Source organism: Nannospalax galili, unplaced genomic scaffold (genome assembly GCF_000622305.1).
Source record: "Nannospalax galili isolate Female #2095 unplaced genomic scaffold, S.galili_v1.0 scaffold678, whole genome shotgun sequence".
NCBI classification, from domain to species: Eukaryota; Metazoa; Chordata; class Mammalia; order Rodentia; family Spalacidae; genus Nannospalax; species Nannospalax galili.
Window position 1 is genome coordinate 805,906 of NW_008341807.1, and position 26,590 is coordinate 832,495.

The window sequence follows — 26,590 nt, forward strand, 5'->3', positions numbered from 1 at the left end:
TCTCTCTCTCTCTCTCTCTCTCTCTCTCTCATTTGAAATTTGAGATTGTTTCTTCAATTCCCTTGAAGCACTGTTAAATTTTAACATTTTTAACTGAATTTATAGATTGCTTTTGGTAGGATGGCAATTTTCACAATATTAATCCTATGAATCTATGAGCTTGATTAGGTGTGGTGGCTTTGCCTTTAATCCCAGCAACTGGGAGGCAGAGACAGGTGGATCTCTGTGAGTTCCAGGCCAGCCAGGGAGACTATATATATTTTTTAATGGTGGTGAGCCTGAACCTTTAATGGCTGCTCCATGCTCCAGTGTGGGGAAGGGTAAGTAACACCAAAGGCCTTTAAAAAAAACCATATGGAAACCTACCACTAGAAGCTTCTTAAAGTATATAATATACACCATAAAAAGAGATTAAAAGGAGTTGTCCTATAATGGGGGAACTGCCCTTTCTAGACATCATAGGCTACTGAGAAATAAAAAGCCCCAATGCCAGCAGTGGACTCCCTCTCTAGAAGCTGTTGATGAGGGTCCCAGTGACCCTCAAACAATACTGGGTATTGCCCCTGCTCTTGGTCACTCACCAGAACTGGATAAGACCCTACTGCTGAAGAAACTACATATATGAACTGTAGAACCAACAAGAAGAAACCCAGCTGCTGCTGACTTCAGAGCCTCATCTCTACTGGCTAGCATTCATAGTGCTGGAAGGAGCTATGTATGCTACCGGAGGAAAAAAAAAATCATCAACTTTACCCAGCTGTGAATCCTGTGAACTACAACAATGACTGGTCTGGAAAGTTATGCCCACTGATGCAATAGTGGCACAAATATTATGAGAGTAATCAACTACTTTCTAATTGAATTTAAGGCCCATTTCACAAGATAGAGCCCATAACTGGCATTATTATCAGAGACAAGAACAGGCCATAGGGAAGAACCTATTACTGTTATTCTGCTAAATAAACATAGTATTAAATCAACTCCTAATGACTTACTGTTAAACCCATAAATTAGTGCATCTCTCAGCTCTCACCAGAGAAGCTTCTTCTTGCAGCAGATGGCCATTAACACAGAGACCCACAACTGGTCAATGTGTAGAGAGTAAGAGATTACAGAGTGCTCAGCCTTAAATGGGATGCCTATGTCACACTCTCTCCTCCCAAGGCTCAGGGATCCTTGTGGAACAGGTGGGCAGGCAGATTTTAAGAGCTAGAGGTAGAGGATGAATACAAGGAAACCGTGTTGTCTGGTTGCACATAACATATGAACCCATAGTGTGTGCGACAGCATGGCAATCCCAAGTCAGACTAAACAATCCAGCATGGAGAGGTGATCTACTAGGATCTGAGGATCTACTACCAACCGACAACTTCTTAGAGAGGAAGAATTAGTTTTCTTTAAGGGTGTGAAGCCCGGTAGGTTGATCAGATTTCAAGGGATGAGCCATACCCAAGAGCATTTGGAGAACAGAAATTAGACTCTATAGGCCTTAAAGAAAAAGAAAAAAATAATAAAGGACATGAAGTCAGGGAAGGCAGTGGAAGCGGGTGTCTTAATATATGAAAATATATTGTATGAAATCTATAAGAATCAATAAACTATTTTTTAAAAGAAATGAAAATTCCTAAACTTCATATGAAGATGCAAAGAACTTAGAATATCCAAACAACTTTGAAAAGGAGAATAAAGTTGGAAGGCTATGAGTATTTCTTTTTAGGACAGAAACTGAATACTAAGCAGCACAACACAGTACTGATAAAAAGGTCTACAACTAAGATTAATCAAATGGATTAGACAGTCCAGAAATAAACCAACATATATATGAACAACTGATTTTTGACAAAGGCACAAAGACATATAGAAATAAAGGACTCCGTAAAAAAGGACAAAGGTGTTGAACCAACTAGACATTTACATGCAAAAAGGACTTCAAAAAATAATTCACATCATATGTAAAAATTAACTGAAAATAGATCACAGGCTCAAACTGTAAAGCTTAAAACTATGGAACTACCAGAAGAAAATATGGGTGAAAGTAGGGGGCTTGAGTTAGGTTTTCTTTGATATAAAACTCTAAGTATAATTATTAAAAGAACAAGGTAACAAATAAAGCTTCATGAATATCTAAAACTTCTTTTTTTAAAAGATTAATGTCCATTGTTAACAGAATGAAAATTTAAGGCAGCAAGCGTTTGTAAAAGATCAATCTTATAAAGGATAGAATGCAGAGGACAGTCAGAATACTCAAAAATAAAGAAATAATCCAATTAAAAGGTAAGTGAACGTCTTAATAGAATTTCTGCAAAGATCACACACAGATGCCCAACATATGAAAAGTTTCTCAGCATCATTAACCACGATGCAAATGAAAATCACCGCCACAGCACCCACACTAGAATGGTTCAAAGTGAGAGTGTTGATTATACCAAGTGTCACCAAGAATATGGAAACCCGGCCTCTCAAATAGGGCTGGTGACAACATAAAGGTACAACCACGTCAGAAAACAACATAGGCGTTTCTTGAGAAGATAAATGATCCCTTGCAGATGGATAGCTGAGAAAAAAGCATGTACCTTACGAATATTTATATTCAAATACTTAAAACTTAAAAAATATGATCACAAATTAGCAATAAAAGGAGAAGTGATAAAAACAAACACATCTGCTATATCCATTCAGTGGAATGTTACTCAGCAATGAAAAGGAAGGAACTGCGGATTCAAAAGAACCACTGATACTGATTGAAATAATTATGTAGAATGAAAGAAATGAATCAAAAGGTATATGCTGTATTATTCTATTTATATTAAATTGCAGAAAATAAAAACTAACACACAATGACAGAAAACAGATGAATATGCTGTGTATATATGCGGGAAGAGATTCCTAAAAGCCTGACGAGACTTTCAGGAGAGTGAGAGATATGTTATTTTGATTGTAGTGGTGATTTACAAGTATGTACGTATGTTAAAACTTCCCAAAATTTATACTTAAAGTATGAGAGGCTTATTGCTTATAAATTATGCCTCAAATAAAGTTGTTCAAAGAAAAAGACTGTTGGAAAGACTACTGCAGTGTTACAGGAACGTGGGGCAAGCAGAGGCAGCACAGGAAGGGACAGGATGGCTCAAACGGAAGCCGGAAGTTTACAGGATGTGAAAGGGCAAAGAACGTGTTGACCCGAAGGAAGGCAGCCTATGGGCAGGGGCATGGACAACCTGAAGAATACTTTCAAGTCCACCCAGTGGTGGACAAGCCGTTTGCTAGCAGAACATCTAATTCCAAGAAATAGTTAAAATTGGGAATGAGGCAAGACAGGCTCAGGTGCACAGCTGTCGGACTCTCCATGCTTGTTCCAACCTCACATTTCCTTTGCATTTCTCATGAGTATGCTTCCCTCTAGTTCCTGAACACAATTTATTTCTTATGTCATAATCTGAGTTCTCAAGGAAAACAAACAAATAAAACTACAACAAAACCCTCTAAAGTGTCACAGGGTTCTAGTTACCTACACAAGACGTCCAGGGAACTTCCAGGATTACAACGTGAGGCAAAATACATCATCTGACAGAATTCCAAAATATACCCTCAGCTAAGTGAAGTTCTCACAGCCTCATAAAGAAGTTGCATGTGTTGGCACTGAGTGAGTAGAGCGATGCACAAAAGCTCAAAGGAGAAACGCAGTGTGCGCCACAGCATCCAAGAAACTAGAACCGGGCATGGCTGTGAAGTCTCTTCTGTTTGTGTCCCCCTCCTCCCTTTCACGCCAGTCCCTGCCAGAACAGAACTGCTCCCAAGAACTGCAGTGTGCTTCTTCACACCAGAGCCAAAGGAAACATCTGTAAGTCCGGCAGTTTCAGGTGAGCACAGTCCTCAGAGGCTACGATGGGAAGAGACGCCAACTCAAGATGTATTGTTTTCTTTTTCCTTCTTCACTTTAAATGCCAATAACGTTCCAAACTACGGCGACACCCTAAAATGATTCTTACTTCCGTTGCTTCAGTTGAAAGAGCATCGCTTTCTGCTGCACAGAGTGCCCATCAACTGACTCAAACCAGGGATGCAATGTGGTGCTGCATTTCAAACATGAAAAGAAAGGATAAAAGGGAGAAAAACACTTCCTTCTCTTCAATGATTGGCATTTGTTCAATCTATAAATGCTCATCACCACTTCAAGGCACTGTATTAAGTTCTAAGGGTCTACAGAGTATACTAGGGGCTAAAACAGCCCCTGCTGGGTGTGGTGGCACACACCTGGAATCTCTGTATTCAAGAGCTAAGCAGGAAGATCCCACGTTCAAGGCTACAGTGAGACCCTGCCTCAAAAAAATAAAATGAATGAACTAACGAATCAACTAAAACGGCCACTAAGAACAAGAATCTTGAAGTTCAATGAAAGTACACACACAACTGCAGAGTAATAAAGGACGCACTATGCACACTGAGGGGAACAAAGTGCCACAGGGATTTCTGTGAGGATACAGAACAAGAGCATGGGTATTCAGCCCGTAATATGGGACCTGGCAAGTGAGCAGCTGCATAAACATCAGTGTTACTATCATGACTGTCACCACTACTGAGGGCTGCTTTCACTGAAAGGCCACTTGGTTTTGAACACAGGCTCCCAGAGGTGTTGCTAGGAGACCGGTTACACTGTAACAGCTCACTTACCTCCTCTGTACTTCACTTTCCTTATCTGGAGTAAACAGGGTAGAGCAGCAGCTTCTTGTATGCTGAAATCATTCCCAGTGCTCCTTATTATGACTCCGTTCGTCTGTGTAACAGCCCTGTTTTCTTTTTTAAAAATATTTTTTGTTTATTATTTTTATTTTATGTGTGTGTATTGCCTGCATGCAGGTAAGTGCACCCGTGTCATGCAGTGCCCATGGAAGAAGCTGTCGGATTCCCTGGAAGTGGAGTTATGGACAGTTGTTAGCTGCCATGTGGGTGCTGGGATTTGAAACCGGGTCTTCTGCAAGAACAACCAGCATTCTTAACCACTGAGCCCTCTCTCCAGTCCCATATTTTCTTTGTTTTTGAAAGAAGGATACACCAAAGCATGGAGAAATCAGGTGGTTTATTCTAGATCACAGAAAGGCGACTGATGAGGAATTGGAAGCTAACACCTTACCTCCAATACCCTGTCCTCAACCATTCCTAGTGCTCCTCCACCACCATTCAGAGCCATCATTTTCATGGGGAGTTGTACAGGCAAAGGGGAAACAAATGCTAAGCAGCTGGAGATGAACGAGAACTAGTGAAGTGAATGCAGACGTGTGTGACGTTCTACAACTCACAAGATGCTTTCACTCTGTTGCTGTATGTTTTTCTCTTCTGGCCTCAAGTGACTTAGGGCTGAAACCAGACCAATAAACAGAGCCACACACAAGAAATACCTCAGTCCTATATATTTGGGGGCTGCTGACATGGTATGTATTTGTGTGTGGGCATACATGCTATGGTATGAATGTGGACATTAGAGGATAACTTTGTGGAGTCTGATCTTTCCAGAGATCAAATTCAGGTCACTAGCCTTGCATAGGAAGCACCTTTACCTGCCGAGCCATTTTGCCCATCCTAGAGCGAACATTTCTTCTTTTGCAGTTATGCTGAGAGCTAAGGGTGGGCATAGCCTTTCCCAGGATCTAGTAAGTTCTAGTATTTGAATCAGTGGTCTTTAGTATGTATCTGGTACATGGCAAACAATGTGCTATATAAGTAGAACAGTTCTGTTCGTTCTTCCTATTTGTACTATGCAATTGTTATTATTTACTAGGTCAAAGATCTTTCAGAAAAAATATTATAGCTCCTTTTGCTAAAATACACACATGTATGCACACACACACACACACACACACAAATTCATACACCCTTGTGCATTCCACTCCTACCTCCACACCCTGTGGACTTGGACCACACATTTTTTTCATTGTAGCCCCAAGATATTACATACTGTGTGGCACACAACATTTCCTAAATAAGTTCACAGAATAAAGACAAGCCTGGCTCTGCTTGTTGACAGTAACTGTAAAAATGGATAAGCTAGTGTTAAATCACAAAAGGTAGAATTTATTTCATTCTTTCAGTCTGTAGTGAATGCCTCCTCTATTCTAGGCACTGAGTTAGAAACAGAAATTTCGGAGACACAAGAGGAAGTCTTTTAACAAGCAACACAAGTCAGCTGTATGAAGGCTATATAGGAAATGAATGTTAGAAATGCAAAAAGATTTTCAAAGTGTTCAAGGAGTTTTGATTTTTTTAACAGTATATGACCATTTTTTATTTGAATGAATGCCAGGAACAAAAAATAGAAGGCTAAGTTGTCTTTTGAACTCCACATACAAAGTAAATCTTAGATTAAGGTCATATGGAATACACATGGTTTAGGTAAAATAAGTGGAAACATAAAAATTACTCTGAGGATGTGTTAGATTTTAAGACGAGATCAGCAATTTTCTCTGGGATTAGAAGCTTTTCTCAAATACATCACTTAATTTTTTGCTCAGGCCCCTGTTCTATATAGAGTAGAGCGAATGTTCCTGAGGCTATGGAGGGAAGTGCCTGGAGGGCAAAGGAGGATGCGATATGGTTTAACGGTTTCCTGACTTTGAAGTGTTCTAAAAATACAGCATTTTCATTGCAAACATGTGATGGAGTATGTGTCAACACAGCACTTTGTGTTGCTAGCGCAGCCCAACCAATAGTTTTATGTGCTCTCAGGCTGCTCTTCCGTTGATACACACAAACCGAAAGCCACAGGGCCAGAGGGTCTCTTCATCCCCTAAGCATTACAGTCCTGAAGACTGTAGCAGAGCCTTCAACTAGTGATTAGTCCAAGCTGAGCAACCGAACTACCATTTGAGAGAGACTTCTTTTTTGCTCTTAAATTGTCACAAACTTATTTGCCTTGAAACTTGATCTGTGGCATAAAAGCCTGACATGTCCCACTGAAAACTGGTTTATATAAATACAGATTAGAGTGAAGAGACATGAAAGCCTAAAAGACATGACTTTAAAATGCATTTAATTTATTCATTACCTTTCTGTGAGTCTTTTTCTTTCTCACAGAGATTAGAACAAAGCTTTGGCTCTTGGAAGCATTTTTCTTTGAGGGGACGTGGGCTTGGCGGGCAGATCCCACACTTTCCACCTCTAGAGTTGAACATTCATGCTGGACTCAAAAACTAGCTAAGGCCTGTCACCATCTGGCAGCTGTATGGTGGCCTGTGTAGAATGAACTGGTGGTCACAATCCAGTTCCCATTTGACAGATGTCCACTACACAATGAGAATATCACACTCAGCAGCCTGGCTGGCGAAGAGGAGAGGTGACTGGGCATGGAAAGTACATTTACTTTTTCTGCCTAACCAGGCTGCTTACTGAAGCACTCAGTCCTACTGAAGCAAGCCGGAGGGTATGTATGTGGCAGGTAGTATGGCAGCTGCTCTCAGAGCTGTCTGCTCATGGATCTGCTTAGTCCCTCGAAAAACACTTCAAAGAGCTTTTCAGATGCTTCTTTATCTTACTCTGGAGCTATTTTGTTTTGTTTTCTTTTTTCCAACCTGCCACACAACGGCTCTCTTCTAAGACACACCAGCTTCACTCAGGGATTGTTGAAGAGTGCGCCTGCTCACAACCCTCTTACCAGCTTTCATGATAGTATGGGGAGAGCAGGCAGAGAAAGGCCCTCTGTGATCTTTTCTGAGTTAACTGGCATCCTCACCCAAAATGAACAAGTAATTAAGAAAGTCTAAAGAGAAAGGGCAAAGGGTTCCTTTATTATAAAACGCAACTACCTAAAAATACCATGACTATCTAATGAAAGACTTAGAAAAAAGTAGGCCGTTTGTTTTCTGTTGCCCCACTAAAGTATTTGATTCAATCTAGCCACTGAAACTAGGCTGCTCTGTTTTCTCTCTGCCTAGTGGAAGGGAGAGGGAAAAGTATGTTTCTAGCACGGCAGGGGAGTATACAAATGAAGCAATTCTTTCACTGATTTCTCTTAACACATGCAAACATTTTGGTTATATTTTCTTTTTAATAACCCCATACTCTGTTTTTCAAAGTTCACATACACAAACATAAAGAAGCAAAACCAACACTGAGCCTAAAACTAAAGTGATTTGAAGGAAAATCTTCAAAAGCACTGCACAAAGCGAAAAATAGGAAATGCATTTCTTTTCCTGTGGTGCAGTAACTATTATATATGTGTATATGAAATACAAGAAGGACCCATCAAATGAGCAATGGCCATATTAGCAATTACTATTTCTATTAAGCACATTTTAAATCTTAATGTAAGGATGTCTTAGTAATATCTGTTTTAGAAAGGTCTGTGTATCAAAGCTGTTAACATGTTTACTTTCTTTTCAAAGTTGTGACTTATAAGAATTATCTTCCTGCAAAATGAGCTTTCTTACACAGGCTTCAGAAAGTAGTGGTGATTCTGGGTAGGGTATAGGTGGGGAAAGAACTAGCTTCTCTGTGAAACGACTGTGCTCTACATGGACAGCTCAGGTACTGAAGAGATTTCTGCCGTGCAAGTCAGTGAACTTCTATAGGGACAGAATAGAGCTCTGAAACAAGCCCTCATTTTCAAAAGTGAACAGAGCTGGGTGTGAGAGGCTACGGGAATGGGAATGAAAGAGCCAGTTAAGTAATGAAACAGCTCAGAAGTGACATCTTGTTGAGAGGTGAGTTGCAATGTCAACTTTGCACAAACCAAAAGTCTGCATGTCAATGACAAATTTAAACCTGAAAACTCTCAAGAAGAAATTATAACATTAAACACAATCCAATATGCTCAGCGATGTAGCCTACGGCCTATGGTTATTACAGGACGTCCATGGGAATCTGGGATAAAGCAGGATAAATGGACATGTAATTACTGTGAAGGAACCTGCTGTCTTCAAGGTCAGGGGTGTGAGAAGAAAGAATTTTGAATAATGACTTAAGCTTGCAGTCCAATGAGTTCCTCTATAGTCTCTGAATTCTGAGCTACAAAATATTTGTCTTGCCATATTTTACACTTTTTCCCCAGTGCCCACTGGCTTTTACTGACTATCCCTTCCCTTGACTCATTCTAATACAACCTTATTAAGTACTAATAATACTAATAAAACTGTGTATACTATTTCCTAGTAACACAGCTGAAAGAGAGGTGCCACGTACAACTTCCCTTTCCATTTCAAGAAATATACAGCTTATAAAATCAGGTATCATTGATTTTGCTTTCTTCATCACTATGTCCTACTGTATCTACACTTAAGACACCTTATTCAGTTCCCGTTATATGCCGAGCTCTTCACTAAGGAATACATATTCAACATTTCATAATTTATTCCTAAGAAGTCAACCATGTTGGATATCATGGTTATTTGGGGAAAAGGTGGGGATAAATTAACTTCAGGTTATCACTGAAGTTTAAAACACATCTGTGAGCTTATACATAAATACAATCCTCCCATGGGGATAGAGGCTACTAGTCAGCTTTTATGTCACTTGAGTGTACATCCATTAGGTGGGGCTGACAGTTCTTCCTCAGACACTATATCCAAAAAAAGGGGTTTTGCACTGCTGGGCACACTAGGTTCCAATGGATTTCTCCAAAGACATGGCCACAGAGATGACTGTAAAAATTAGTGGGTCACAAATCAAAACAGACAGACAGGGATAGCAGCGAGATGGAAAGATGGTGGGGGGAACGCAGTCAGTATGCATTATGTACATGTGTGAAACTGTCAAAGAACAAATTGATTTTAAAAAGGGGATTTTGAAACTTTTTGTAAGACTGAGGATGGTCACAAAAATAAAGGATTTACGAGGCCATTTTTCAAGGTTAGTAACAAGCAGTAAATACGGCTGGGGGAAGAGAAGATTATTTAGCAGGGCTCTCTGTAGGCTGGGTAGGGGACCCCAGTGATAAAGCTTTCCTGAGTTGTCATCCATGATATGGCAGAACTTTTCAGTGATGCATCTTTCTGAGGCTCACACATGCTCCTGTAAACAGTCTCAATAAATTCACTGGTCAACTGAGCTAGACTTGGGTGGACTCTTTTCATTGGTCTGTTGTTGGTAACCTATCCAGGTGAACAGATGTTTGTTCCCATCTCTCCAGGAAAAGTATTGCAACAGAATGCCAACCTGATGCATCACTGATGCCTTAGTTATGCAAATATAAGGGTGGCAACAAACTTCATAACCATGTGTTGAATTGGAAAACCTTCAGAAAGGCACAGTAGAAAAATATTTCAATTAGTGGTGTCCCAAATTCCCTGCTAGGAAGGAAGAAAACTAAAAATGGAAGAAAAAGAGGAAGGAAGACATATGGCATGTAACTGAAACGAGCATTAGATTATTCTATCACATGACTCTGGCTTCCTGAATCTCTCACTTCATCTAGTTATAGAAAGAACACCAAACTCTCATGCTCTCTTAAGTACATTCTCAGTAGAAAATACATTTATTCATTCTCTCTCTCTCCCTCTCCCCACTCCCTCATGCCCTCTGATAACTCCATCCCTCTCCATTCTACAAGCATGTCCTTAATGCCCCAAATTACCTTTCCTTTGGTATGAAGAACATGGCCTGTCCCTCTTTACCTTCTCAGCATTGAATACAATGCCTTATGTATAGAGGCACCAAAAAAATTTTTTTGTCACATAATTTGTACCTTTGTATATATTGTCTCTGGATTACATATTTCACTTTTTATTCTATATTAAATTAAACACTGATGGGACTCAAGGCTTCAAGTCAGGGTCACAAAAAATTGCACATTAGGCCTTATAAGCCAGCTGGTCAAAGGTCCACTGCTGGGAACTGCTAAGTTTTCTTAACTTTCATACTGTGCTCTAAGTTCATCGCCTCTTCTATATAAAAGTTTGCCTCAAGCTCTGCACTTTATGTGCTGTTCTAACATTTTAAGTAAAAGGAGCAGAACCCCAGGTTTTAGCACTAATTGAAAGAGTTTACCTGTACACAGCATCACTGTACTGCAGCATCTTCAAAACTTCAATCAGAGTCTCTTTCTTTCCTTCCTTTCTTTTCTGACCACAATTCCTCCTTTTAATGTCTTGCTACAGCTTTCCTTCTTTTCATTCTTATGATTCAATGCTCTCAGGCCTTTTAAGTTAACCTCCTAGACCTTTGTGATTCATGCTGCTCCCCTTTGGAATGCCTCCATCTCCTTGATATAACTTCAATAACACTTCCTAATACTGGGCATGGTGGCCTAGATAGCAGTAAAAAGGCTTCTTGTTAAAAGCTCTGAGTTATCCCCCTTAATGCTTGTTTTTGGTATTATCATTTATAATGCTGAACATTTTTGGAGTTTGGGCCAAAGCCTTTGCCAGATGCCACCTTCTTTCCTAAACTACTCAATGTTTGTAATATTTTCATATCTTGCTACATGTCTATGGATATGCTTTCCATTAAACTGTACTAGCATTTTATGTTTTAAAGTTAAAAACGGAAGAAGGCAAGAAAACAGCAGTGATTCTGGACATTGCTGGTTAGAGCAGGAGCACTATAGAAGACTACTGTGGGGGCACATCCTGATTCCCTACGCAGATCAGGCTATAGAGTTTGTGCCACATAAACCTAAGGCCTAACATACATCAGAATATTTTACATTGACCAGACACCAGTCAGCTAAAGAACACAATGACAGAATAGTTTATTTCTATCCTTTACTTATTTTCTCTTATTGAAACCTATGATCTTTTGATGAAAATAGAGAAAATTATATTATCTTTCAAAACAATCCCTTCCTGAAGTGTGTCTTAAGATTTTCTCTGATTTGAGTCAATGATGCCAGAATGTGGCTACCGGAGTATGATATCTCTCTAGGTCATTTACACAGGGTAAAAAAATACTGATACTGAACCCCAATTCCTGTGGTGGTAGAACTGCTATCTCATCTACCCTGATCCATTAATTTTACCATTATGATTTGCTCCCATTCAGCTGACTAAGTCCCTTTTTCATTCTAGGAAAATTTGTCACCTTGCTACTTATATGTGGCTGACCACACAACCTGGCAAAATAGGAGCCTAGGAAAGTCCAGTACGCCACAATGCATCTTTTCACACGTGCCTTTCTGTGTGTTCTTTTCTCCAGAGCATGTACTCAAAAAAGTTGATTTGAAAACATCCTCAAACATGTGAAGACCCTGATTTTTAAAATATCTAATTGGCCTAGTTCACTGTCAACTGTTTTTAGTGCTCATCTTAATGCATCACTGAGATGCCTCGTATCTGTTTTCCACTGAATTTGACAGTGTGCGTCATAATACTTTCGATTCTCTTAACCAACTGTCCTGAAAGCCAATACACTGCCATACATCATTAATGTTACCAGAACACAGAATTTTGTTTTAAGATAATATTATTTTAAGCTATTTCCTATTTTTCCCACTTGGTCATAATTTTTGAGGACACATATTTATTTTTCTTTCTTAACAATTACAAAAAGGTAGGAACATAATTAAAGTAACTACGATGCCAAGACAGGCACGGACTATTTCCCCTTCACACCTATGTCTGCTAGTAGAAGTTCAATGTGTCATCTACTGTGCCACAGAGGAGGCTGGCCTGTTTTAACCCCTTTGTAGTTTTCAAAGGTATGGACGATCATAATGGCTGTTCTGTATTTATTCACAGCGGAGCATCCTGGCATGCTTACTTCTTTTTTTAAAAAAAATTTATTTATTATTTTTATTTTATGTGTATGAGTGTATTGCTTGAACGTATGTGAGCGCACCCATGTCATGCAATGCCGCGGAGGTTAGAAGAGGGCGTCAGATTCCCCTGGAACTGGAGTTAAGGATGGTTCGTAGCTGCCATGTGGGTGCTGGGAATTGAACCCGGGTCCTCTGCAAGAGCTGTCAGTACTCTTAACCACTGAGCCATCTCTCTAGCTCCCATCATGCTTACTTCTAACTGGAGGAAAAAGTTTGAGTCAAGTAATATTGGAAAAACGAAGTATGAGAATAGATGGTCTCTATCAATAAAATTAGGATAGAGAATCAATAATTTGAGATCTTAGGCCTAAATAAGCTTCGTTAGCCTCTGGGGTGATATGTTCAAGAATGAAAATTCAACCTTTTAAGTCTATATTTACTTAATATATAAAAAGTGGCATTAATTATACTAAGCATTTTACATTTTACACTGTGTGGAATTATTAAAGGTACTACATCACTTCTTCAAAAGGTATGTGACATTTTTTGAATGTGAGCATTTCAGATTCTTAAAATAACCTCACCATGAAGAGTTTTAAGCTTTCATTAGAAGTTTGAAGGTAGAAGTGAGCCTTATAACCCCAAATGTGTGGTTTTCTAGGATCTTTGGGACCAAAGTAAGTAAAAGGGAGACAAAATACAGTAGCTTTCTGGCGATGCCTATGATGTTTTCCAATAACCAACAGCAGAACCCTGTGAAGTGTGCCCCTTTCTGGCTAGAAAGCTAGACCGCTCACCTCTGAAAGACTGGTTTCCTAATGCCCCACATCTGGGCGTCCTCAGTGGCACAAGTGGACAGTGGATGCTACAGCACCTGTACTGCAGAAAGTCTCACTGGGTGCAAATGAGGCAAACAAGGCCAAACTACCAATATACAGTGACAAATGCAAATTGTGAGGTTACCTAGACTTTGCTTTTTCCATCAACACACAATATTCAAATCATATAAGCCACGAGCCCTAGGCTTTCTTCTCAAGTTCAATTTCAACCAATAAATCCTTCTTTTGTCCGGAGCTTGTTTTCTTTATTCTTCTAAAACTTTAATTCCAGAAATGCAAATATAGCAGGGAGCAGACAACTAGGGACCTTCTAAGGCTTAGTGCTCCAGACAGAGGAGAAGCAGAGTGGTGAAGCGGCCTTTGTGGCCCCTTGTCTTCTTCCACACAGGCTCTGACGCTGGCACCATGTATTCTATTCTATATCGCCCTCATTCCCTTTCTTACTCTTTCTCTCTCTAGAGATGTAAAGATCAAACTGTACCCATGATAAATATCTGCTAGGGTAGAAAATGCCCTTTGATAGAAGTACCACAAATCAAACACAGCCCACCCACTTTCTTCAGAGTATACACCACTGAAAGGGAGTCCTTAATAGAACTTAAAAGAAACTTACTTCTCAATTCTTTCTCCTTTATCTCTCTCATCCAATGGATGGTATTTAAAACTCCATGTACCATTTCAAATGGACTGAAAAATTTTTATATTCTTTTGTTTTTATGTACTTTTTATTTTATTTTTGTGTGTATGATGTACACGAGTGAGTGCAGGCTTGTGTTTCTGAGGTGCTTCCTATTTACCGCAGGAGCAGTGGGATTGCACATCAAGCTTTACTAGGTTCTCGGGATTTGCACTTAGGTCCTCATGTATGCACAGCAAGCACTTTATCATCCCAGTCCTCTGTTAATTGTTTTAATTAATTAATCTTGTTTTAATTGAATTTTTGTGTATTTTATACAGAATATCTCAAAACAATCTTAATCATCTTTATGCCCCCATCCCCATCGGCATACTCCCATAGCCCCCCAGCTGGAACCCATATACTCTGTCATCTGTATTAAGGCAAAATGTGTTAAGTCAGTGGTCCCAGATGTTCCCCAGTGCAAGTCCACCCACTGAGGTCTAGTCAGTCTATCTTAGTCTCTTGTTTTAGGAAGATCAACTCTTCCTCACCTAGCAGTAATCAATTGCCAATGTTTCTTCAGCTAAGATTGGGGCCAGCTGTTCATTTCCCCAGCTCTATGCTGGGTTTTTGGTCTGTCTGAGTTTGCATGGTACTTGTGTATACTGACACCATTGCCATAGAATCATATGAGCAGGTCCCCAGGAGCTTGTAGGATTCTGTTCCAATTTGGTCACACGCTGCCTCCCTGGCTCTTACAATCTTTCCTTCCCCTCTTCTGCAATGGTCCCTGAGTCCTGGGTGGGTGAAGTTTAATATAGGAGTCCTGTCCAAGGACCAGCAATCTGCAGACTCTTAATCTCTACGTTTTGGCCATTTGTGACCTTTTGTGTTCCTGGCCCCCTGTTGCATGATCTTCATTAATGAGAATTGAGAAATTCAATAGTGTCATCTTCATTACCCCTGTTCTAAGTTCCATGAGCCTTAGGTGTAGAGGTTGCATTGTAGTTGTGTCGCTTAGGCCTGGGCAGTTCATAGACAATGTCTGTGTGTGAACAGTAGTGGTACAAGGATCCTTGAGGATAAAGGAAAAGAAGGAGCTCAAGACAGGTGGAACAAGAGAAGACTGGTATTATCAAGGGAGAAATGGGGAAAAGGGGGCACTTTAAATGGGGAAGCCATGTGGAAGGGTTAGATAGGGTGAGGCCAGATAAATAATGCCTAGCTAGTTTAAGAAAAAAACAGATGGAATCATATTAACCCAACAAATGACAAATTACACATACAATATCTCTACGTGAGTCCACGTAACAAGAAACATAACAACAGTGCCAGACAGGAGAAACTTTCTATGAGTTGTTGGCCAGGGTGGTCCAAGAACTCACCATATTACTCAGGCTATTACCACAGCCCTTGATGGCCTCTGAAAACTTCCATCTTCAAAGCTATACTATTTATGTGCTCCAGATCAATTATTCACAGCCTGAATGATGAACAAGGTATCAAGGTAAGTCCCTACTGCCGAAAACAGAACATACTTTGGACACAGGATTTGGAATAATGGAGCTGGAACTGACCTGAAACCACTTCCCCTGAAGGCTAGCTCTCTGTTAACTCTTTTAACATAACCATATGATATAACCAGTGAATCCAGCTTTCCTAAAAGGCAGGGTTAGGGTTCCTGCCTACATGAATATAGAAATTCTTACAACATTTTATGGTCATCCTGCTGGTCAGCCGACATGGAAGGATGTCACAATACGTAACACAAAGATTTCTGTTAGGGTGGAATGAACTCAAGGAAACGTTGGTTAGCAGATGAGCAAGAGTGACAGTGGAAGAAGATGGCGCTTGCAGGGTCTGTTCTCTAACTCTGGAATGTGCTTTGCTTTCAGAAGCAAGACAAGCTTCTTGTCACCCCCAGCCTTCTAAAAGGCTCCTCAGAAGTAGAGGCAGTCGCACTACACCAAACCCTTCGACACCTGTAGAAATCATGCTTTTAGACTAGGCAGAACCATCTTTCAGTCTTTGATTTCTTTTCCTTTAGTTTGAAAGGTTGTATAATACTTCATTGACTATAGCAAATTTTTGTATGTGGTAGTATAGCGTTAATTTATCTTATTACATCAATGTTCTGATTTTTTTTAAGTAGAACAAAAAAAATTGTCACTTAGAAGCCATAAATTATTTTGTTAAAATGATCATTTGGTTTCACTCAGGAAGTGCATGTCAGGAAATCTGTATTATAAGTTACCTGTGATGTACCAGTAACTGTTGGTTGTTGCCCTGTTTTCAAAGAAATTTAATTGATTTTGAAGTTTTCTAGTCACGTGCTTTGTGACTAATGCAAGGAAATGGAGTGTTGTGTTAGTTCTTGTCATTTCTATTCAGGCTATATATTATAGCTTAATTTTTATTTGCAATTAATTTATTCAAACTAAGTAAATACTTTTCAAAATAGAAAAAAATGTAACCTTCTGGAGAGCCACTGAGGCATGACTACTAAAAATAGTACTGTCCCAGACAATCGAGGTCAGCAACCCCAGTTTTTAAGAAATGCAGGACAGTTGGGCATGGAGGGACACACCTATATTCTTAGCACTACTTTCATTACTTATGTGAAGTTTCTGACAGGTTTTTTTGAAGAAAGGAAAGGCATGACCTGTGGAAACAAACCACCATTCTCACTGCAGCCCCCACATCACTCTTTACATAAAATAGCCAATGGTGTTCTCTGTGAACCTTTAACATTGAAAAAAAATTTTATTATTTTTATTTTATGTATATGAGTGTATTGCTTGCATATATGTAAGTGCACCCGTGTCATGTAATGCCTGTGGAGGTCAGAGGAGGGTGTCGGATCCCTTAGCGCTAGAGTTACAGATGGTTGTCAGCTACCATGTGCATGTGGGGAATTGAACCTGGGTCTTCTGCAAGAGCAGCCAGTGCTCTTAACTGCTGAGCCATCTCTCTAGTCCCAAACCTTTAACATTTTAAAGACTAGAGCTTGTAAGACTATCAGTGGTCACTGGACGACACTAACAGCATTCACATGCATTGTTTTGAATATTAAAACATCTATGTGGTAGATGTTACCTCTATCGTGTGGACAAAGAAACAGAGGCAACTCCCCAAGCTAGCTCACCATAACAAGCACCCGCTGCAATTCTCCTGTCTCCATGGTCTATGCTCATTCTACCAGAAAAGAACTGCCATCTGGATTGTGCGCTGTCACTCTGCCAAACTCCGAAATAAAAAAGTTGGGCCTTGGTGACTTTCCCCCTTTCCTTTTTTGTGTCTTTTCTCCTGGTACTGTTCATTCTCCATCATACACACTCATTCTCCAGAAACTTTTCCACTGCACTGAACTGAACAGACAGTAGGACAAAGTTAGACTTTATTAATGGTTAATTCTCAAATCTGAACAAAGGCTGTGAGGTGGAAAGAAATGACTTGCCATCATACTCTAAGACCAGTGGGACCAGTCTCCCGGGTCACTGACTGCAGCCTGACTAAAAGCAGGATGAAATAACCATCGTGTCATAAGCACCATGAATGCTACTCTTTTGAAATTTAAGGTAATAACGCTTCCCAAAGGAGACATGAATTTAATTTTTTGTTCTACCCAGAAAATGCTGGGCTCCAAGCACTGCAGGGTGCAACTGCATAGTGCTTATGCCTCGATCTCCCAACACATTTCAAGAAAATAAAGGAAGTTTTGTTCTTCTGGCCTGGCAGACATAGAGATAGGCAACAGAGGCCACTTCCCCTTTTTATTTCTCTTCTGGCTTAGAAGCCAGCAAAGACAAGGCAGTAAAATGGGATCAATAAGGGATTAGATTATAAATGAGGTCTGTTCCTGTCTTAGTGTCTCAAAGGTTAAATGATTTTACTATAATCACTTGGGTTTCATTCCTGTAAAATCAGAATAACAATAATTAATGATTTGAAGCTAGAGAATGAGCTGGGCATGGTGGCACATGCCTATAATCACAGCACTCAGAAGGCAGAGATAGGCAACTCACTCTGAAATGGAGCCTAGCCTGGTCTACATACATAGCAAGTTCCAGGCCAGCTAGGGTTACAGGGAAACTTTGTCTCAGACAAATAAACAAAAACACAACAAAACAAAAAACCAAGATAAGTTAGAAAATATAAATAGCCTCCATTACAAAGTATGTTTTTTCAGAGACCATAATCCTGGGTTATAATTTTGATTTTGGTCTATCTAACCCATGTACTTTATCTACCATGTGTAGGTTCTAAGCTTGGTTTGGCTTGAACACAATCTTTGTATCCTCCACTTCACCAACAACACTTGACTTCTTCCTTCTTCTCCGAGACAAGGTAGCAATCTTTCACTGTTACCAACTTCCCTAGTTTAGATCTTGGGGAGCAGATTTCAACACATTTGCTACTGTTCCCAACCTTCTACCACATCTGCTTAGCTAGCCAGCTCCACGTTCTTCCTGACTTCATTCCTCTGCTTGTTCACAGACCAGTAAAGATGCCATCTCTTTTTTTAACTGCCTGTGGTTCTCTAGAACCATGGGCACTTGGCTCTACTCTGACTCACCAATCTCAGTGTATCTGGACCCTAACTATTCAATAGTTCTTCTGTTCCTTCTGTTAAATTTTCCAATGCAATAATTTTAAGTCTGTTCTTCGTAAGTCCTTAAATTCCACTTGGTCCTCTCAGAAATATACTACTTATGGTCAAAGTCAGAGGGCCGATCTACTAAATATTACTCATTTCCCTCTATGTTGAAATTTTCTGCACTGTTGCTGCCTCCTAAACACTCTGCTGTCTCAGACTAAGCACCTTTCTACCTTTCTGCTTTGTTCTTCAACTTTTCGTTCTCTCTGTGCAAGGACCCTGACACAGGCCTTCTCTCAGCTTTTATGATCACCTTTTGCTCTACCTTTTATCATCTTTAAAAGCAATCACAGCAGTGCAAGTATAAGCTTTCTTACTTAGGATCAGAGCACTAGTAAGGGAGTCTACCTTCATAGCCGCACACACAACCTGCAGTTCCTCTCCTTCTTCTTCACCCCTTCCTTTCTTCGGAAATGCTGTCAAGTCCTTCCAGCATCAAATCCAATGCCTTTGTTGCGCCCACATCCTTCCTGACCCATCAGGGTCACTTCAAACCAGACAGCATTCTCCTTTCCTGTCTCCCTCCTTTCTTGTTCCTCTATTTCTTCCATATAAGCCCAAACATTCCTATCATTCACAATTTATTTGCAAGTCTCCTTCCTTCCACCACCGTCTTGCTGCTGTCAATCACTTTTCATTCTCAGGATGGGCAATCCCCTTCTCTGAGCACGTGTCACCAAGCTGTACCTTTCTCTTTTGGGTAAAGTACCATTTCTCAGATCCTTCTTTATCTAAGAAAGAGATTTTAATTTTTTAAATCCTAAGAATGAAGGGCTTGTAAAAAGCTGGCCCCATCCTCTAAGTTATCAGCTCTGTGCTTTTTCTTTCCTCCATTCATTGCACATACTTCCCACCTCTGAACCGTAGGAGAATTCAGTGTTAGAAGTACAGCCTCCATTCCCTCGCTTGCTTGCCTGAGTCAAGGCAGTTCATCAAGTTGTAACGCCTAACACCATCTTTACTTACTAAGCTCCCATGACTGTTTTCAAGACTTAGTAAGGATGCTATCTTTTCCTGACTCCTGTAAGCTAAAAACATTTATTCCTTTTTGCAATGTCTATCATTTCAATGTGCCAACACTCTTGGATTTACTATTAACTCATGCTCTTTTATGTTGCAGGAACCTATGAACTTACTTTACTGCTCTTATTATACTTTAAGGTTTTGGAGACAGTGATGATGAAGATAACTATAATAATAATCTCCACTATAACACTACCTACCATATTCCAGCTCCAGGTAAAGCAGGGAACATCACAACCACAGCAATCCTTTAAGGACTTTCTCCATTTTTAGATTAAGTGGAGTGCTCATGTGCAATTCTTAGCGTGTATCAGAACCAGAAACTCAATTTAGGCACACTGGGTTTCAAAGGTCATATTTTTACCTACTATGTAGTATTTCTCTTCCTCTATAAACTAAATAGATAATCACCGAATAAAACATGTTCCCTTTGGGTTAGGAAGACAGCACAGCGAATACAGTGCTTGCTGCACAAGTGAGAATGTGAGTTCAGCTCTACAGAACCTATGTAAAGCCAATCACAGTAGCATACGTCCGTGATCCTATCGACCCTATGGTAACATAGGAGGCAGAGACAAGGGAGCCCCTGGAAGTTGGAGGGCCTCCTTCCAGACTTGGTGTCCACAGTGACAAACCACAAAGAAAGAGATCCTGTTTCAAATGCGGTGGAAGGCCAAGGACTGACAGCCAAGGTTGTCCTTTGATCTCTAAACATGTGCTCCAATACTCATACACAAACATGCATGTGTGCATGCATACATATATATTACACATACAAAAAGATAAAAATATGCTTCTCTTTAAAAGGAAAGAAAGATCTTGAGAGAGGGGGACAGTAGGAGACAAGTGTTACCAAGGGAGTGATGGGGACATGGGAGTATTTAACTGGGAAGAAGGGAAAGTTATACAAGGAACCATGGGATAAAGGGGAAGAAGGAGCTCAAGAGTGGTGTAATAATAGGAGGTGGTATTATCAAGGGGGAAACAGGGAAAATGGAGGTACTTTAACTGGGGAGGGAGGAGGGAGCGTTAGACAGGGACACAGAGAGAAGTGAGATAAATAATGCTTAGGTGGTGTGAAAAACCAGAGGGAAATGTATTAGTTCAGAAGTCTACTAAAAATACACAGACAAGTATCTGAACATGAGTGCAAGTGTGTACAGCTGAAGGCTATATAACAAGAAACACAGTGCCAGACAGGAAAAACCTCCCTTCAAGTTGTTGGCCTGAGTAGTCCAAGAGACTCCCAAAATAACACAGGCTGTTGCCACAGTCCTTGATTGCCTCTCAGAACATGAAGGTAAGACCCTACTGCTGAAGACAGGCCACACTTCAGACACAAGACTTGGAACAATGGAGCTGGAACTGACCTGGGAGCCTCCCCCCTGAAGACTAGCTCTCATAGTTTCAGAGTATATTATGCAATCTGGTAAAGGAGAAAATCAGTGGTCCAACCCCAGCTTTAAAGACTAATATCCACAACAAAGACTGGCACAGCAAAATAACTCTACCAGTGTAGTATGGGCACTTTTATGTTGGGGGTAATCAACAGCTATCTAATTGAACTTAAAGCCCAGTCAATGGGACGGAACTTATGTAGTACTGTAAACATAGCCAAATCCATGTGGTTGGAGAGGTCACAGATTCTAAAGAAAACCCTAAATCTGTCAGATCTCAGAGAAATGTAATTTCTTAATGTATGCTAAATATATATCCTTATATTTATAAACAAGTATGCCAGTCACCACTCATCAAAGAAGCTTCTTTTTGCAACACATGGAACCATTACAGAGTTCCACAACTGGTCAAACACAGAGAATAAGTGTCTGTGAGATGTCCAGTCCTAAGGAATACATCTACAATGGAACCTCTATATCTAAAGCTCACAGAACACAGTGGAATAGGGAGGGAAACTGTTAATACATCTCTCAACTCTCACCAGCAAATTTCCTCATACAACAGAGGCTGATTAACACAGAAGGCCACAACTGGCCAGAATGTAGAGAATAAGAGACCACAGAGTGTGTGTCCTTGGTTAGAACTCTATATTAAACCTTACCCATCCAGGGCTCAGGGGCCATGAGGAAGAGGGGGCAGAAAGATTGTAAGAGTTGGGGGGTGGATGGTTTTCCACACTTCTGGGAACTTGCTCATATGAACTTACAACAACAGTGATGGCATGCCCAAGACCCATGCAAATTCAAACCAGACAAAAACCCAGCATAGAACTGGAGAAATGGGCAAGAAGCCCCTGCCTCAGCTGAGAAACAGCTGACCACTGCTGAGTGAGGTAGAATTGGTCTTCTTTAAAGGAGTTGATGCTAGATAGGCTGACCAGACTTTACTGGGTGAACTCATACCAGGGGAAATCTGGGAACACAAACTTGACTTGATAGGCCTTAATATGTATGACAGAATGCATGAAATCTGGTGGTAGGGTTATGGGGAAGGAGCTATGGGGAAGTACACATGGGGAGGGAGTCTAAATATGATTAAGATATATGGTATGAAAAGCACAAAAATTCAATAAAAATATATACTGAGAAAATATGCTCCTCTTAAGTTTTTATAGGTTAGGGCAGCTTAGTTATGCTCCCCATAGTTTCTGAACTTTCTTGGATAGTACATACACATATAGGAAGAAGAAACAGACAGCTTAGACTTCTCTTAAAGAATGAAAATAGGGCAAAGCCTCATGATTAAACAGAACATAAAATATAAAGAGAAAGATTTAATTCACCTGCATTAAGTAATAGCATAACTGTGTCTCTCTCCTTGAAACCATCAAAGCCAATGAGGCAATGGATCAAGGCTACTCCAAAAGTCTTACTTAGATAATTTAAACCACATTTAGACAGACACTCCAGTAATTTTAGTTTCTAAGGCTATGACATCAGTGCTGTGAAAACATGGTAATTGTACTCTGCTGACAGGGTCAAAATCAATGTAAATTTAGGGTCCTATTTTATATTTGAACAGGTAAAATTATATATGGCACACAAAGGCTATCAGTGTAAAGAAAATGGAAGCTTTTTTTCTCTGTATAAGCAGCTAAGGGCTATAATCCTCTGAGGGCAAGCAACCCAAATCCCATCATAACAAATAGCCTTACAACAGAGATGTTTGTATAAGAAACACCCTTTCACCCTTTGGCTGACAGTTCACATATTTCAAGGAATATTTGATGTGAGACTTGGAGCTCACAGTAATGGGAATTGACCTGTATTTCCAAAGGTAAGATTTGAACGGGTTCTTCTGTAACTCCTACTCCATGATACTATGAGCAGGAGTAATGTACAATCCAAACCCATGAGTGTAAAAACTAAACACAAAGGCAGAAATGAAACTACCAGTGCTCTTAAAGGCAGACATCTCTTCCTCTCACTTGGGGAACTCTCAGCTAAAGGAGAAGACCTCCAACTCAAGTCACGAAATGGAGCAGATCAGGGCTGGCTTTGGTCTCATCTCAGTGAGAGACAGAATGGTGAAGGCTCTGAAGACTATGAACTGTATATTCAGATAACCATTCTGGCACTTATGAGCTGGGTGACCTGGCCTACCTTTCTTAACTTTTCTGGGCCTCAGTATCCTCACTGGTAAAATGTGACTCCAACCATCTATCCTTAATATTTTGGTCAAAGCTAAATGAAAACACACCTAAAGCTTCTAACAGAAGGCTTGATACATGACATACGAGCCACCCCAAAGTCCCTTTATTGTCTTGCCTTCTCTTCCTCTCCAAGACCTTGAGTTCCTGTAAACTACGTTCATGAAGTTACTTAGAAGATCTACTGAATAGAAGTTAACAAAATACAAAGTCTCAGATGCAGTCTAGATAAGGTACTGATTGCTCTTGTACAAGAACTGACTTGACTAGAAAGAAGACCTTCTGGGTCCAGGTAAGATACATGTATTCAAAAGCTAAAATGCAAGTAACCAGGTATCATAACAACACTTGTGCTGTGATTTTATTCTAATTTATTTTTTGGCCAGAGATCATTTTGAAAAATGCTGATAAACCCGAATTCAGTGTCACACTTTCCTAGGTGAGGACAGACTGTGGCTGTTCAGGCCTAGCTTCTTTGGGTTCTATTCTAGGTGATGGAAAGGATCCTTATTTGATGACGCCCTAGCTCAGACCTATCATTATGCTGTCTCTCCTAAGTAGGACACCATGAAAGTATTAAAACCAATAAATTTCTTTGTATGGGAAACATAAATACCTTCAGAATATACACACTAAAGGTCTTCAATATAGTCCTAATTTTTGAGCTTTAAATTCCTGATTTTAGGTATCAGATTTTCTCCTTTTCTAACTATAGGTGATCAAATTTGTAGAAACAAAATTCTATAGTCTTTTTAAAAAATCTCTAGAGTTACATGATATGTTTAAAGACAAAAATCGATTCATAAACAAAATATGAAGGCAAGTTTGTCAACCTTTATAAAGTAAATATTGGCTATGGGCTTCTAAATTACTGAAAAAAGTTCCCCAAAGCCCTATCCAGACCTTGGCACAATAGGGGACAAGAGATGGCCGGCATTTCTCAGAATTATAGAACACGAGTCTTGAAATTTTCTTACTCTCACCTTTCCATTTGCTAATATAAGGAAAAGGGTGAGAGAGAAGCAGGAGCCAATACTCATGTGCCCAACTAAAGAGCACACAAAAGCACACAATGAGCTTCCCTTCATGAGATGTGCATGAAAATAAAGGGACAGGCTAGGCAGAAATAGTAAGGCAGCTAAAAGGAAACTGTGATATCCACAGAGAGAGGCCCGGAGAGGAGAGACCGAGAGAGCAGCCACAGAAAAAAAGAACAAAATTACTGAAAGGGGAAGGTCGGAATAGCGACCGAGACCAAGTGGTCAGCAGCAGGAGGCATTTTAAATGCAGTCTGTACTGAGCTCATAAAGTAGGACTAAAAACAGAAGTGCCAACACGGTACAAGGATTCCTGGCCTCTATTTTAATAACTGCAACCTCCACCCTATCACCATTATCTTAAAATGGAGGCAGTCATAAGCACCAGACCGCGCTCTTTAATCTTACCACTGATAAGGGCGGAAACCCTTAGCATTTCTGAAGGTGTGTTAACTATCTCAAGCCACTAGGGCGCTTCCCCTGGCTCCAGCATGCACACTTTGCTTAATGATCCCCACTGGCCCCCAAGAATGGATGTCCCTCTTCAAAGTGGGTCCTTTCTCTCTCACACCAGTGGCATCACACTAGCAGTTTACAAGGCATTTCAAGGTCTGCACAGGCTATGGAAAAGTGAGACACAATTCTAATTACATGGGAAATCACAGGGAGGAAGCACAGAAAGAGTTAGCTCCTGAAACACCAGGCGGAGATGCTATTCCTTAGAGGAGCAGGCAGTCACCCCACCCAGAGCCCACACTGCTTGGAAAGTGACCTCACAGGAGCAATCAGGCCCCGGGACACAGGCTGGGCAGCGATCCTGCCCTCCCCTCCAGTCCCACCTGTCCCCTTCGGGCGGGCGGGAGCTCTGGGAGGAGCTGCCAGAGCACAAGGGCTGCCAGCAGCAGCTGCTCCCGCGGCCCGCCCTTCCTCTGCCACCCCCCTCCTGCAGGCTGAGGGCTCTGGGAGCTTTGGTTAGCCCGCCCAACCGCTGAGCCCACCCCGACACCTGGGCGACCCGCGCCCCATGCGCCGCATGCTGTCTGTACCTTTGCTCTGGGGAGGGTTCTGACTCCGGTCCCGGAGGACGTTGATCTGGTAGACAGCTCCATAAGGCTCAAAAAGTTCCTTCAGCTCCTTTTCCGACCACGACCGGGGGATCTGTCCGACAAACATCTTAATGGCATCTGGGTCTGGTTGGTCTGAATGATCCAAAGCTCCGTTCATCTTGTTGGCTGTGCCGTTACTGTCAAAAACGGAACCAGGAGCCAGAGTTAGGGCTGCAGGGTGAGGGACAGGAAGAAAAAAATAGTGGGGGTGGGGGTGAGGAGGCGGAAGGAGGAAGAGGAGCACGGGGGAAAGTGCCTAATGAGTCGTAGAAATTTGATGAACTAAAACAAAGCAAGAGGCACCATGAGGTTGCTTCTCGGCTGCAGCGCCAGCTTTCACTGCATGCTGCTGCCGTTCAGCTTCCACTCCCCAGCACAGGGCAGTTCCCCACCGCCTGTCACCCAGGGTCTGGACATCTCAGAACCCGGGCTTTGGAGGCAGCTGCAAGTTAAGTGCAGGTCTCAACTGGCAAGGCTGCCATCAGCACACAGCATCGGCAGTGTTATCAGCTCTGCACCGGCTATTGCTGGGAAAGGAAGGCTGGGCTGGATTCTGCCGGATTTCTCTCCCTCTCCCCAGTTCCCCGCCCTTTTTTGGAGGTTTTGGAAGAGAGGAGAGAGGTGGTAATAATAAAGTCACATGGAAAGAAAATGAAAGACTTGGCAGTCCATCAGATGACTAATGCAAGATTCTGGTGATGAATTTGCAGAGTGCGCGAGGCATCCATGTGTGCATCAAATTAGTACGTTGTTGCTGCTCAGAATGGAAAGCGCTCCAGCTATGCAGCACGGTGCAGCTGATTGGCTGCTTGCAATGGAGAAAAGGGCCAGGGCTGGGAGGGGGCTCCCCTTTAAAAAGCACATTGTTTATGGGACCCAAGCACAAAGGGCTTATTTCAGAAAGGCAAAAGTGATCTCAGAATCGCTTGCTTTGTGCTGAAAAAAGAAAAAAAAATACAGCTCAGAAAGTTGAGTTCCCACTAAAGGACGCTGAATATTTCAAATCTTTCACACTCCATA

The 26,590-nt window shown here is 41.0% G+C and overlaps 1 protein-coding gene across 1 annotated transcript in view; it reads right to left on the reverse strand.

Moving 5' to 3' along the window:
• Celf2 (CUGBP Elav-like family member 2) overlaps positions 1 to 26,590 on the reverse strand; it is a 927,752-nt gene that overhangs the window by 147,269 nt on the left and 753,893 nt on the right. Inside the window, exon 4 of the mRNA XM_008837317.3 lies at positions 25,511 to 25,707. Coding sequence (XP_008835539.2) covers positions 25,511 to 25,573 — 63 coding nt within the window. The 5' untranslated portion in view covers positions 25,574 to 25,707. The remainder of the gene's footprint in view (positions 1 to 25,510; positions 25,708 to 26,590) is intronic.